This window comes from Neoarius graeffei, chromosome 1 (assembly GCF_027579695.1).
Source record: "Neoarius graeffei isolate fNeoGra1 chromosome 1, fNeoGra1.pri, whole genome shotgun sequence".
NCBI classification, from domain to species: domain Eukaryota; kingdom Metazoa; phylum Chordata; class Actinopteri; order Siluriformes; family Ariidae; genus Neoarius; species Neoarius graeffei.
Window position 1 is genome coordinate 21,139,976 of NC_083569.1, and position 15,221 is coordinate 21,155,196.

The window sequence follows — 15,221 nt, forward strand, 5'->3', positions numbered from 1 at the left end:
GGAACCCTCCCAAAAGGGATCAATAAAGTTTTATCTAATCTAATCCCTCAAAATTTCATGCAACCAGAAAGAAAAGTTAAAAATAATAATGAATTGATCTTTGTAATGTTTTTCTGTTGCACTTTTTTTTTTACAGTAAAATTCAAGCCACGCTGCCTGTTAAAAGCCTCGATATCTCAGAAACTAATGCAGATACAAGCCTGGAACTTAACACACTATTTATTGGGAACAGTAACTTGACTCTAAAATTATGAAGCAAATCTGAGACGATCAGTTGGGAACATATTTTTTTTCCATCTGATGATTACTCATTTTAATTCATTTCTAAAAAAAAAAAAAAATCAGAAACATTGCAGTCGGATCAAGTCCCGTTTTGTGCTGCAGCTTCTCACATACGTCCATCTGACCCAAAGACTCTGTGACAAATCATCAGTGTGCAGTGAAAAGAAACAATCTTCCTCCTCAGGACATTGATGATGAACCTAAAACCTCTGCTTCAGTCTCACTATTAGAGAATGTGTCTAACTGAGGAGCAGGTCATGTGACTCTCAGAGAGATGATCTTACCTCAGTGTCTCCAGTTTACAGTGAGGATTCTCCAGTACAGCACAGAGACGCTTCACTCCTGAGTCTTCTAGTTTATTCCCAGACAGATCCAGTGTCTTCACAGTCAGACGCAGTTCTCTCAGACTGGAGGTTTCGGAGTTGAGCACTGAGACCAGAGCTTCAGCGCTTCTCCCTTTGATCGTATCACAACTGATCCTGAAGGAAATAAAATAATACATAATAAACTCACACAAATGATCAAACAGGTCCTCAAATCTTTCACTGCACCATTTCATTTTCATAAATGACAAAAGTACAAACTCCGAGTCGACAATACACTGAAATGCTGTAACAGTAATTCACAGTTCGAGCTGTTCAGATTTGAGTTTTCTGCTGCACACGTCATCACTGACACATGGGATAAACACGCAACATCAAATCTGATCACCAAATCGGGAAATAAGAGTCTGATCTAAAATATTTACAAGAGGAGAAAGGAAAAGAGTTTCAAAAGTCAGGTTTAGATGAAGCAGGCAGAGTTCGAGGCAGAGTCATATTTATCTGAACAGATCAGACATTTGATTTGTTCTCTAATTAGTGAGCGACTGAAATGATCACAGCCCAGTGCTGAAGCAGTTTTATGGAGATACTCATGATGAGCTACTTGGCTAACACACACACAGAGAGAGAGAGAGAGAGAGAGAGAGTGTGTGTGTGTGTTGCCAGGTGCTCCTTATTTGTTCCTGGTGCCAGTGATTTACTCACTGGACATGTTCTTCCCCTTACACTCTGTGTGTTGTCTCTCCCTGTCTGACCTGAAATCAATAAATCCCAGAGCTACAGCAGGGAAAAGAACAAAAGCTGTGAAGGACAAAAAAGTTAAAATTTATAAAAGATGTCAGGATATTAGAAGAACAAAAGAATAATTAGCATGTAATAAATTGATATTATGATGTAATAAAAGTAAATAAGAATGGTGTTTCTAATGAGTTCTCTGTGAAAGTCTGTTTTTCCACTTGAATAAAACCTTTTATCAGCTCATAATAACAGTAAAGATTTTAATTATAATTCTGTATTCCTGCAAACTCCACATGGTTCTATCAGCCCAGTGTCTGCGTCATTACATTTCACTAATAATACAAATTTAATGTGGAGAAATATGAAGAAAAAAACCTCAACACATCCCAAAACATGGGTGGACAGGAACGAAGTCCATTTACTGGAGTTCTGAATTTAAGGAAGTTTTTCGTATCTATACTTTACTCGAGTGTTAACTTTTTTGGAAAATTATGACTTTTACTCCACTACATTTGAAGGACAAATATTGGACTCTTGACTCCAGGACATTTCTCTGAAGGTTCCTGTTACCTGTTACTCTGAAACATAGCTTTCATATCAGCAGATGAATTTTCATTTCTTTTCTAAAATGCGAGGCCATACGCTGTGTTCGTGACAGGAGAAAACCAATCACAGTAAACTCCGCCTCTGATCAAGTTCAAAGTGCTTGCTGCATTTTTTGAACAGGGGTGGGTTTCCTGAAAGCCTCTTTTGGCCAAGAGTGTCTTTAATTACCTCCTAAGATCCACCGTCAAGCTAACGTGGTTTTCCTAAACAACATCATTGCACAAGTAGTCCTTTAGTTTGCTCGGAATTTACGAGAGACCCGGACCACTCGCTCAAAACAAAGAGCGTCTCACTCACAGCTGAATCCACAGACTGCGCTGCGCCTCTGAGGGACTCTCACAGTCAACGGGGGAAACTGGTGTTGAATCTGCTGCTGGTGTTCAATTATTTTTCTTGTAATTTGCACGTACATCGAGTTAATTATTAAATAAATATATGAAAAACATTCAGAATATATTTCAGTATGTTATGGAATGATGTACGGATATCGTAATGTCACATTGATATCGGCACATTTTAATCAGATTTAACTCCATTAGGCGAGTGATTATCTCATTTAGTGTCATGAATGAGACACATTTCTGCACCTCTAAATCTGTGTGTGTGTGAGAGTGAGTGAGAGAGGGGGTATTTGATCTGTCTCTACCTCAGGAAGTATTTCTAAAGAGGTCAATTCATCATCCTTAGGTAGAGACAGATCAAACCCCACCCCTGCAAACACATGCGAGAGCATTGCTAACTTGGCATTGTGGGGAACAGTTGAAATAATCCTGACTGTATGTTTGAGTAATAGCGAAATGAGCCGGCACGGGGAACACATTTACTTAATTATTTAGTTTATTGTTTGCTCATTCTTTCGTGTGAACATTTATTCATTTAATTAAAAACACACTTGTAATAAAAAATATTGCCCAAAAATGTAAAATAGTTTCAATTATTAATTACCACATTATATATGGTAAAAAATGAACATCATGTGACCTCATCAACTGGACTAAGCAACTACTAATGCCTATATCGGGGACTCGCACCGCAAAGAAGCTCTTCGTAATGTTGCTCTTATCACTTCTTCTTACGAGTGAGTTCGGGAAAACCACGTACAGAGACAACGTTCGTTGCTTCAGAGAGTCTTAACTTGCTCTTTAGCCCTAAAGGGCAACGTTATCGGGAAACCTGCCCCTGTTCAGTTTGAACTTGGTGGTGGTGATGATGGTAATGATGACTACAGCAGATAAAAATGATGGTTCCTCACCAGAGCATCCAGGGCCAGATCTGAAGTCCATGTTTGAGATTTTTGAAATGAAGAAAGATTTGTATTGTTTTTGCTCTGTAGGTGGTTTCCAAGTCATTAGATTCTGTAAATGCATCGTGTCAACAATCCAACAACACCTTGACATTAACAAGGTAACAAGAAAATCATGAATCTTTAAAAAGTACTTTTGAAGACTTATGGGCCTTTTCCACTACCCTTTTTCAGCTCACTTCAGCCCAACACGGCTCACGTTTCGACTACCTCAGAGCAGCACGACCGAGCTCACTTCAGCCTTAAGGCCTCTGCATGCTCTTGCGACAAGGCTTTCGCAGATAGTTTTTCGCAGACAATTGTAATTTATCGGTGAGCGGGGAGTAATAGGTGTGCGCGATGTTATTCACCGGCACAACACAAGGGGGCACGAAGTCGCTAGGAGTAGTTGGTGGGTGTGGTTAGTGGAGTGTTTATCCTCCGGTTACTTATAATGACTAGAACTTTTTTTTTTATAATGACTAGAACTGGAGTCGTATAGATGTACGTGCTTCCTCACTTCCTCAATCAACTGCTCTTCGTGCTGCTCCATCTTCGCTCGTGTTTTTAAAAATGCCGGTCGTGAAAACAAACCAAACCGGGAAAGTAGGGAAGCGGAAGTGCGTGTACAGCAGATGTAGAGTGGACCAATCAGAGCCCTCTTGTCTGCGACGCTGTCTGCGAGGCTTCTGCGGTGGTCACAATTTTTGGGAGGTGCGCGCAGAGCGTCTGCGAAGGTGGGAGGGCTACGCAGACACTGTCTGCGACGCTATCTGCGAGGACTGGGTTGTCAGCATAAATTGGCCTTTACTCAGCACCCAAAACTCGCACGGTTTTGCAGTGGGGCTGAAGTGAGCTCATCCGAGGCCAGTGGGGCTAGGGGCATGAGGAGACAATCCCCTGTGCACTGATTGGTGAGGAGGAGTGTCCTCACATGCCCACACATGCCCCGCGAGCACACTGGGATCTTTAAATAACCACCATCTGTAAACACCGTAAACCAGGAAGAAGAAGAATTAGAAGACGACAAACAAGCCACAGCACCAAGACCAGCAACACTAACGACTCCATGTCCTCCATGTTTATTGTTTACTATCCGGGTCGTGAGACTACCGCTTAAAAGGTCACTGATGTCACTGTTTGTGCCACCTAACGACATCACGTGACGTCCACCCACTTTCGTTATCTCCACCCAATGTGTCCACCCACTTCCAGCCAGCACGCTTCAGCGCGGTTGTAGTCGAAATGCAACCCCAACAGCCCCACTCAGCTCCACTCAGCCCAACTCAGCCCCACACGGCTCAGCCCAACTCAGCCACGTTGGTAGTGGAAAAGCCCCATAAAACTGCACATGAAGCAATTTTTTTGGACGCATTTCAATAAACATGCCCTGGTGAAAATCTTTCAAAGATCTTCAAGGATCTGTAAAGTTCTTTGTGAGGGTCTTTGAGGATCCTGCTGAGGAGATCAACAAAGATTCTCAAAAACTTTTCAAGTATCTTTCAAATTCTTGCCAAGATCATCAAGGATCTTCAATTTTCTAAGATCTTTGTAAGATCCTTGTTGAATCCTTGAGGATCTTGCAGGATCCTTGCAAAGATCTTTGCAGGGATCATTATGAGGATCTTTGTAGGATCCTTAAAAGATCTTTGTCAAATCCCTGAGGATCTTTTCAAATGATTTTGCAAATGAAGATCTTTGAAGATCTTTCTAAGATCCTTATCTTTCAGGATCTTTGACAGGTCTTTGACAATCCTCATGGATCCTGAAAGATCCTGTGAGTTTTTTCACCAGGGTACTGTTGAAACACACAACTGCAAAGTTTGAGATGACAGGATCTGTAAAATATCAATATATGATAATGAAAAAGGGGTGGGAAGGTCATGTAGTGGTTAGTGCTGTCGCCTCACAGCAAGAAGATTCTCGGATCGAGCCCAGTGGCCGACAGGGGCCTTCCTCTGTGGAGTTTGCATGTTCTCCCTGTGTCTCCAGGTTTCCTCCAGGTGTTCCGGTTTCCCCCACAGTCCAAAGACATGCAGGTTAGGTTAATTGGTGGCTCTAAATTGACCGTAGGTGTGAATGTGAGTGTGAATGGTTGTTTGTCTCTGTGTCAGCCCTGCAATGATCTGGCGACTTGTCCAGGGTGTACCCCGCCTGTCGCCCATAGTCAGCTGGGATAGGCTCCAGCTTGCCTGCGACCCTGTAGAACAGGATAAGCGGCTACCGATAATGGATGGATGGATAATGGAAAAGGCAAACCTCCCAACCTCGAGTGCAAAGATTATGTTAAATATCTTGGAACCTTAATCGAGAGTAATCTTACCTTTAAATACCATATTGAACATATAACTGTTAAGATAAGTAAAACTGTAGGAATGACTGCTAAACTCAGGCACTTTGTACCTTTTAAGACACTACAGTACGTCAAATTTATCAGTTTCTGATCTTTCCATACATATCTTATGCTGTTACAGTGCGGGGCCTTGCCAGTAAATGTAACTTAAATTAGATTTTGATCCTACAAAAACATGCCCTGTGCTTCATGTCTTTTGCAAAAAGAAATGAGCACGCGGTGCCACTTTTTGTTGATGCTGATATTTTGCCTGTAAAATTCCTATACTGTGAATTCGGATGCTGCCAAACGCATGACATTCGAAATGGGTTGCCCCAACCAACATATTAAATCTTTTTATTGATACCAGCAGCATCCATTCATACAGTACTCGGGCTTCGACTTCCAAGAACTTTAACAAAAAAAATCTAGACCAGAAGTGCAACATAATGCATTTTCTAGAGCAGAAGTAAGGGTGTGGAATGACTTACCAGGGTTATTAAGAGAGCTTCCAAAACAACAAAACTGCATACTGCCCTGATCGATAATCTTCTTAAATATGACAATTATACTCAAGGGCATCAGAAGCATTTTTAATGTCGGGGGGACACACTGGTGGGGGGTCTGGGGGTCGTCCCCCAGAAAATTTTTAATTAATTAGATGCCATTTCCTGCGTTCTGGTGTATTTTTAACAGGTTGTTAAAGACCTAATTTTACCTACAAGTCACTTAATTCAATGACTCTTTTAGAGACTCAACAATAAGTCCTCATTCAACTAGTCCATATATTCATCAGCCTGTTTTTAAACCCACCGCTCTGCCTAAGATAATGAGATGAATGTGACACAATTTATCACCAACAATGACTTTATGGGTGCATTTTACTTTTTATTTTGTTTTTCCTTTTTTATTTAGTTTTAGATGTAACACAACATGCCACTGTGCCAAGCAATAGTGACACTCAACTGTATGTTTAAAAATAAGAATATTCATAATTTCACACAATGAACAGGCATGACATGGCATCATGCAAACTTCATAACACAAAATCACACTGTGTCAAGCAACGGTGACACATAAAAGAGAACTTCACACAATGAACAGGTGCAATTTTGTCAACCTACATGCAATGGTGGTACTACAGTAACATTTACAGATTAATATAACAAACAGATTTATAGATATAACTCCTTCTTACATTGGTGCCACCACAATTTCTACCACTTCATAACTTTTATCCCCCTTTCCTTCACAATCCACCTGGAATAACATCCATCTCTCTCCATCGCTTTCCTCTCTACTATTCCTTCCCCATACACTGATTTCCCATCTTACTTTCCAGACAACTGGCAAAGACCAGACAAAACAGGGAATCAATAAATATCATCAGAGCAGACTTGACCTCATTCTTGGCATTACAATAAGGTCGCCCTACTGGGTTTGAATTAAATGATAGCTAACATTAAGCTAGCTGATACATCTCCTAACATTGACTAGCCAGCTAACTGCACTAACATTTCCACTGGGACAAAAAAACCCTGTCCTGTGGGGAAATTTCGACTGACTTTCTGCTTCTTTGTAATGTCCTTATGTCCATTGTGTCTGGGGAGGAGCAAATACTGCAAACAATTCATCATCAACCAAGAATACCCCATTAGGCTAAGCTTATTTCATTGTTTAGTTGAACATTAATTTAACGTGGCCTAGGGTTGATTTTGAGGGCATAGAACAAAAGAATAAGGTTTTGGCAAAAGCTAATCATTGTGAGGTGGCAATGGGGATGACGTCACCGCCTCCACAACGGTGAGCTGTTGTAAGAAACGCCCGGAAAACCTGGAGTGGATTTTCAGTGGTCTGTGTTTTCTCTTATCGATCAAGTGGAATGGATTCTTTCACGAAGCAATAGAAACGGTGCTGGGTGAACTCATATTTTATGTAAATGTGGGGGGTCCAAACGAAGAATTATGAAATTTGAAGGGGACATGCCCCCTTCACATTCAATGGTGGCGACGCGCATGATACTGATATCTCTCAAATCAGTGCAGCTCTAAAGAATCACAGATTTAGATTTTTTCTCTTTCTACCTTGATAAATGGTGCTTTTATAGTTATGTTTATCTTTTCGACGAATTAATTACTTTTTCTTCCTGTCCAGCTGTAACAATTTATTTCCAAGTTCTTTAAATTATTATTATTATTATTATTATTATTATTATTATTATTATTATTATTATTATTATTATCATCAGTTTCTTTTCTCTTTGTATTCTTTTTTTCCCTTTCCTGATTTATGATAATTTATTTCATATTTAATATGACTGATCCACCTCGATTAGCATGACGACTTGCGGATCAGTCCAATATTGCAACACAAACAGCTCTGCAGACGACACACAATTTATAGTTTTGCTTTTCCTTTCTTTCAAGGAATCATTTTATTCAAATAACGGAATTGAAAGCTTCAATTTTTTGAAGAGGGCAGTTAGTTTGTGTCTCAGGTGCAGTTTGTGTGATTAGTTACAGTGTTGTAGTAAATTTCACAGTGATTTCAGACACATTGCAGTCGGATCAAGTCCCGTTTTGTGCTGCAGCTTCTCACATACGTCCATCTGACCCAAAGACTCTGTGACAAGTCATCAGTGTGCAGTGAAAAGAAACAATCTTCCTCCTCAGGACATTGATGATGAACCTAAAACCTCTGCTTCAGTCTCACTATTAGAGAATGTGTCTAACTGAGGAGCAGGTCATGTGACTCTCAGAGAGATGATCTTACCTCAGTGTCTCCAGTTTACAGTGAGGATTCTCCAGTACAGCACAGAGACGCTTCACTCCTGAGTCTCCCAGATTATTCTTAGACAGATCCAGTTCTCTCAGGTGTGAGGGGTTTGATCTCAGAGCTGATCTCAGAGCAGCACAGCCTTCATGTGATACACCACAACCCCGCAACCTGCAGAGACACAATGACACACACTTCATCAACAGATTTTCATCTTGGTGTAATAGTGGTTGTGAAGATGATGTCTCTCATGTTGGACTGTCTCTATTCTCTTCACCAATCACAAGCTATTATTAATAATGACTCAAACATTACCACTGTTACTGACATTAAGTTTACTCGAGGTGCAAATGATTCAGCAAAAAGTCAATAATTTAAAGGTTTAAGTGAAGAGTCAGGTTTTGTAGAGTTTATCTCTGCTTGACTGGATTTTTAATGCGAACATATTTAATTGTAAATGGATTTAATTATTTCTTTAAAGTAACAGTGATTCTGAGGAGAAATGATCACTTCATGACTAATATATTTGTTCTGCATGTTTTACATCCATCCATCAATCCATCCATCCATTATCTGTAGCTGCTTATCCTGTACAGGGTCACACGCAAGCTGGAGCCTATCCCAGCTGACTATGGGTGAGAGGTGGGGTTCACCCTGGACAAGTCACCAGATCATTGCAGGGCTGACACACAGTGACAAACAACCATTCACACTCACATTCAAACCTACGGTCAATTTAGAAACACCAATTATCCAAAGCTGCATGTCTTTGGACTGTGGGGGAAACTGGAGCACCTGGAGGAAACCCACAAGACACAGGGGAGAACATGCAAACTCCACACAGAAAGGCCCTCGTCAGCCGCTGCGTTCGAACCCAGAACCTTCTTGCTGTGAGGCCTGCATGTTTATTTTTACAGAAAATTTTAATTGATAAACAACACTGTATACAACTATTAACTGCTGCTTTAGTGAGTTATTGTGACTGTCAGAGAGATGATCTTACCCCAGTGTCTCCAGTTTACAGTGAGGATTCTCCAGTACAGCACAGAGACGCTTCACTCCTGAGTCTTCCAGATTATTATTAGTCAGATCCAGTTGTCTCAGGTGTGAGGGGTTTGATCTCAGAGCTGATCTCAGAGCAGCACAGCCTTCATGTGATACACCACAACCCCGCAACCTGCAGAGACACAATGACACACACTTCATCAACAGATTTTCATCTTGGTGTAATAGTGGTTGTGAAGATGATGTCTCTCATGTTGGACTGTCTCTATTCTCTTCACCAATCACAAGCTATTATTAATAATGACTCAAACATTACCACTGTTACTGACATTAAGTTTACTCGAGGTGCAAATGATTCAGCAAAAAGTCAATAATTTAAAGGTTTAAGTGAAGAGTCAGGTTTTGTAGAGTTTATCTCTGCTTGACTGGATTTTTAATGCGAACATATTTAATTGTAAATAGATTTAATTATTTATTTAAAGTAAAAGTGATTCTGACGAGAAATGATCACTTCATGACAAATATATTTGTTCTGCATGTTTTACTTTTACAGAAAAATTTAATTGATAAACAACACTGTATACAACTATTAACTGCTGCTTTAGTGAGTTATTGTGACTCTCAGAGAGATGATCTTACCCCAGTGTCTCCAGTTTACAGTGAGGATTCTCCAGTACAGCACAGAGACGCTTCACTCCTGAGTCTTCCAGATTATTATTAGTCAGATCCAGTTGTCTCAGGTGTGAGGGGTTTGATCTCAGAGCTGATCTCAGAGCAGCACAGCCTTCATGTGATACACCACAACCCCGCAACCTGCAGAGACACAATGACACACACTTCATCAACAGATTTTCATCTTGGTGTAATAGTGGTTGTGAAGATGATGTCTCTCATGTTGGACTGTCTCTATTCTCTTCACCAATCACAAGCTATTATTAATAATGACTCAAACATTACCACTGTTACTGACATTAAGTTTACTCGAGGTGCAAATGATTCAGCAAAAAGTCAATAATTTAAAGGTTTAAGTGAAGAGTCAGGTTTTGTAGAGTTTATCTCTGCTTGACTGGATTTTTAATGCGAACATATTTAATTGTAAATAGATTTAATTATTTATTTAAAGTAAAAGTGATTCTGAGGAGAAATGATCACTTCATGACTAATATATTTGTTCTGCATGTTTTACTTTTACAGAAAATTTTAATTGATAAACAACACTGTATACAACTATTAACTGCTGCTTTAGTGAGTTATTGTGACTCTCAGAGAGATGATCTTACCCCAGTGTCTCCACTTTACAGTGAGGATTCTCCAGTACAGCACAGAGACGCTTCACTCCTGAGTCTTCCAGATTATTCTTAGTCAGATTCAGTTCTCTCAGGTGTGAAGGGTTTGATCTCAGAGCTGAACTCAGAGCAGCACAGCCTTCATCTGAGACACCACAACCCCGCAACCTGCAGAGACACAATGACACACACTTCATCAACAGATTTTCATCTTGGTGTAATAGTGGTTGTGAAGATGATGTCTCTCATGTTGGACTGTCTCTATTCTCTTCACCAATCACAAGCTATTATTAATAATTGTTAGGACTTGGACTGTTTTGGCCTCTAGAGGCCGCTGTTATTTCCTTTTCGTGTCATATTTATTTTGGCCTCTAGAGGCCGCCACTGTTCCTGTGTTTTGTGTTTTTTTTTGTTAATTGCCTGTTAGTCCTATTTATCTTCACCTGTGTTCAAATTAGTTTGTGTATTTATACCCCTGAGCTCAGTCCTCTTGTCACGGAGTCTTTGTTCTGTTATGTTTATCTCCAGTTTCCTCTGTACTGTGTTCTTTGTTTTTGCACTTTGCTTTTCTTTTGGATTTAGTAGTGACTGTCCAGAACCCATGCAAGTGGGTCATACTCGCCTCTCCGCATCTGAGAGGGAGCGCAGAAGGAGGGACAAGTGCTGCATCTACTGTGGCAAGCCTGGTCACTTCCGAGCATCATGTCCCTTAAGACGTCGTTGATTAGGGCCTGAAAAACAGCTGGTGCGTTGGTGAGTCCGAAGGGCATGACCTGGTATTCGTAGTGCCCAGACGGGGTGTTAAAGGCAGTCTTCCACTCGTCTCCCTGTCGGATACGGATGAGGTGGTATGCGTTCCGTAGGTCCAACTTGGTGAAGACGGTGGCGCCTTGGAGCAGGTTGAAAGCAGTGGACATCAGCGGAAGGGGATATCGGTTGCGCACAGTGATCTTGTTCAGGCCCCTGTAGTCAATACATGGTCGGAGCCCCCCATCCTTCTTGCCGACAAAGAAGAAGCCAGCACCAGCAGGTGAGGTGGAGGGTCGAATGAACCCAGAGACCAGGGCGTCTTTGAGGTATTCCTCCATAGCCTTGCGTTCTGGCTGAGAGAGGGAAAACAGTCTGCCACGAGGAGGGGTAGTCCCTGGGAGCAAGTTGATGGCACAGTCGTAGGCCCGGTGCGGAGGAAGAACGGCGGCCCTGCTCTTGCTGAATACCTCCTTGAGATCCCAGTACTCTGTGGGAACTTGAGATAACTCGGTGAGATCAGGGGGCTCGGCAGGAGACACAGGAGAGCTAGAGAACAGACAAGAGGCATGGCATGCAGGGCCCCATTCCACAACCTGGCTTGTTACCCAGTCTATGCGAGGGTTGTGGCGAGTAAGCCAAGGAAGGCCTAGAATAACTGGGAACTCAGGTGAAGGAATTAGGTGCAGGGATATTTCTTCCTTGTGACCTTGAGATTGGAGGAAGACTGGAGAAGTAACTTGAGTGACTCTTCCATCACCTAACGCTTGGCCATCGAGGGCAGACACAGACAGAGGGACTTCAAGAGGTGCAGTAGGTATATCGATGCTTTGGGCGAAGTGAATATCCATAAAGTTCCCAGCCGCCCCTGAGTCTATCAAAGCTTGACAAGAGTGGACAGACTCACCCCAGGAGATGGAGACCGGGATGTAGATTCCTTGGCCAGGGAGTCCGGGAGAGAGGGTAGGCCCCGTCACAACCCTCCCTCGGCTGGACGGGGCGGTCCTTTTCCCAAGAGTTCGGGACATGATGCAGCAGTAAGTGGATGGAATGAGACTGCCCTGGTGTCAGCCTTCCACCATGGTCTGTCTGACCCCATCAAGGACGGTCTGGCCTCTATTGGATGCTCGGAAGTGACCAGGCTTGCCACAGTAGATGCAGCACTTGTCCCTCCTTCTGCGCTCCCTCTCAGATGCGGAGAGGCGAGTACGACCCACTTGCATGGGTTCTGGACAGTCACTACTAAATCCAAAAGAAAAGCAAAGTGCAAAAACAAAGAACACAGTACAGAGGAAACTGGAGATAAACATAACAGCACAAAGACTCCGTGACAAGAGGACTGAGCTCAGGGGTATAAATACACAAACTAATTTGAACACAGGTGAAGATAATTAGGACTAACAGGCAATTAACAAAAAAAACACAAAACACAGGAACAGTGGCGGCCTCTAGAGGCCAAAATAAATATGACACGAAAAGGAAATAACAGCGGCCTCTAGAGGCCAAAACAGTCCAAGTCTTAGGACCTGGACTGTTTTGGCCTCTAGAGGCTGCTGTTATTTCCTTTTCGTGTCATATTTATTTTGGCCTCTAGAGGCCGCCACTGTTCCTGTGTTTTGTGTTTTTTTTGTTAATTGCCTGTTAGTCCTAATTATCTTCACCTGTGTTCAAATTAGTTTGTGTATTTATACCCCTGAGCTCAGTCCTCTTGTCACGGAGTCTTTGTGCTGTTATGTTTATCTCCAGTTTCCTTTGTACTGTGTTTTGTGGATCTTCTGAGCTTTTGCATTTTTGCCTTTTTCTTTTTGAATTATACTCTTTGTTTTTGTTTTTTTGTTTTGCCCTGGATTGTATATAGTGTACATAGTATAAATAAACCTTTTGTTACTTTTTCTACTTCCGCCTCACGCCTTAGCATTTGAGTCATTCCCCTGGTGGCCTAGTGGCGGTTTGCTGGATCATCACACCAACGAACCAGGTTCGAATCCCAGCAAAACCCTAACAATAATGACTCAAACATTACCACTGTTACTGACATTAAGTTTACTCGAGGTGCAAATGATTCAGCAAAAAGTCAATAATTTAAAGGTTTAAGTGAAGAGTCAGGTTTTGTAGAGTTTATCTCTGCTTGACTGGATTTTTAATGCGAACATATTTAATTGTAAATAGATTTAATTATTTCTTTAAAGTAACAGTGATTCTGAGGAGAAATGATCACTTCATGACTAATATATTTGTTCTGCATGTTTTACGTCCATCCATCAATCCATCCATCCATTATCTGTAGCTGCTTATCCTGTACAGGGTCACATGCAAGCTGGAGCCTATCCCAGCTGACTATGGGTGAGAGGTGGGGTTCACCCTGGACAAGTCACCAGATCATTGCAGGGCTGACACACAGTGACAAACAACCATTCACACTCACATTCAAACCTACGGTCAATTTAGAGACACCAATTATCCAAAGCTGCATGTCTTTGGACTGTGGGGGAAACTGGAGCACCTGGAGGAAACCCACACAGACACAGGGGAGAACATGCAAACTCCGCACAAAAAGGCCCTCGTCAGCCGCTGCGTTCAAACCCAGAACCTTCTTGCTGTGAGGCCTGCATGTTTATTTTTACAGAAAATTTTAATTGATAAACAACACTGTATACAACTATTAACTGCTGCTTTAGTGAGTTATTGTGACTGTCAGAGAGATGATCTTACCCCAGTGTCTCCAGTTTACAGTGAGGATTCTCCAGTACAGCACAGAGACGCTTCACTCCTGAGTCTTCCAGATTATTATTAGTCAGATCCAGTTGTCTCAGGTGTGAGGGGTTTGATCTCAGAGCTGATCTCAGAGCAGCACAGCCTTCATGTGATACACCACAACCCCGCAACCTGCAGAGACACAATGACACACACTTCATCAACAGATTTTCATCTTGGTGTAATAGTGGTTGTGAAGATGATGTCTCTCATGTTGGACTGTCTCTATTCTCTTCACCAATCACAAGCTATTATTAATAATGACTCAAACATTACCACTGGTACTGACATTAAGTTTACTCGAGGTGCAAATGATTCAGCAAAAAGTCAATAATTTAAAGGTTTAAGTCACTGGTGCCATGGTGGCGGCCCGCGGGCCGGATCCGGCCCGAATGAACATCTAATCCGGCCCCCTTGCTGATGGCCCTCTAATCGTTCGGCCGGCAGAGAGCCATCAATGTCTGCCGCACCCCATCGAACAATTATTACAGAACAATTACCTGTCTTTCACTGCCGATCGCATTGACGTCAGAGGCGGAGATTTGCCTGATGGCCCTGCCATTTGCATCGGTCCAATTCGCGCCACAGACTGTTTAAATTTTAAATTATATTGCCACTGTCAATTTTATCAGAGCGAGAGGGCTCAACCACCGGCAATTCGATGCATTTTTATCTGAAAATGACATCCACCAGGGCCTTCCCTATCACACCGATGTGCGTTGGTTGAGCCGAGGCGCAGTGCTCAAACGGTTCTACAAATTGCGCAAAGAGATAGCCGAGTTCATGCAGGCTAAAGGGAAGCCTGTGGAGGAATTGGACGACATCGAATGGACCAGGGACCTTGCCTTTTTAGTGGACATTACCGAACAACTGAACTTATTGAATGTTAATATTGCAAGGTCGCAACAAACTCGTTACCGAGTATTACGACGGTGTCTGTGCGTTTCAACGTAAACTTGCGTTATGGAAGGCACAGCTCTGTCAGCGCAATGCAGCCCACTTCCCCTGTTTGAAATCTCTGTCTGTCAGTCATCAGAGCATGGACAAGTATGCAAACTTGCTTTCCGGTCTCATGCACGAGTTTGCCAATC

General features: G+C 42.1%; 1 protein-coding gene across 1 annotated transcript in view; it reads right to left on the minus strand.

The window, feature by feature from the left end:
- The window catches only part of LOC132886902 (ribonuclease inhibitor-like), a gene marked incomplete at its 5' end in the record, with an annotated part of 45,751 nt that extends 31,541 nt beyond the window's left edge, over window positions 1–14,210 (minus strand). The window contains 4 exons of the mRNA XM_060922115.1: window positions 9,342–9,515; window positions 9,983–10,156; window positions 10,624–10,797; window positions 14,089–14,210. Coding sequence (XP_060778098.1) covers window positions 9,342–9,515; window positions 9,983–10,156; window positions 10,624–10,797; window positions 14,089–14,210 — 644 coding nt within the window. The remainder of the gene's footprint in view (window positions 1–9,341; window positions 9,516–9,982; window positions 10,157–10,623; window positions 10,798–14,088) is intronic.
- Window positions 14,211–15,221: the final 1,011 nt, after the last annotated feature.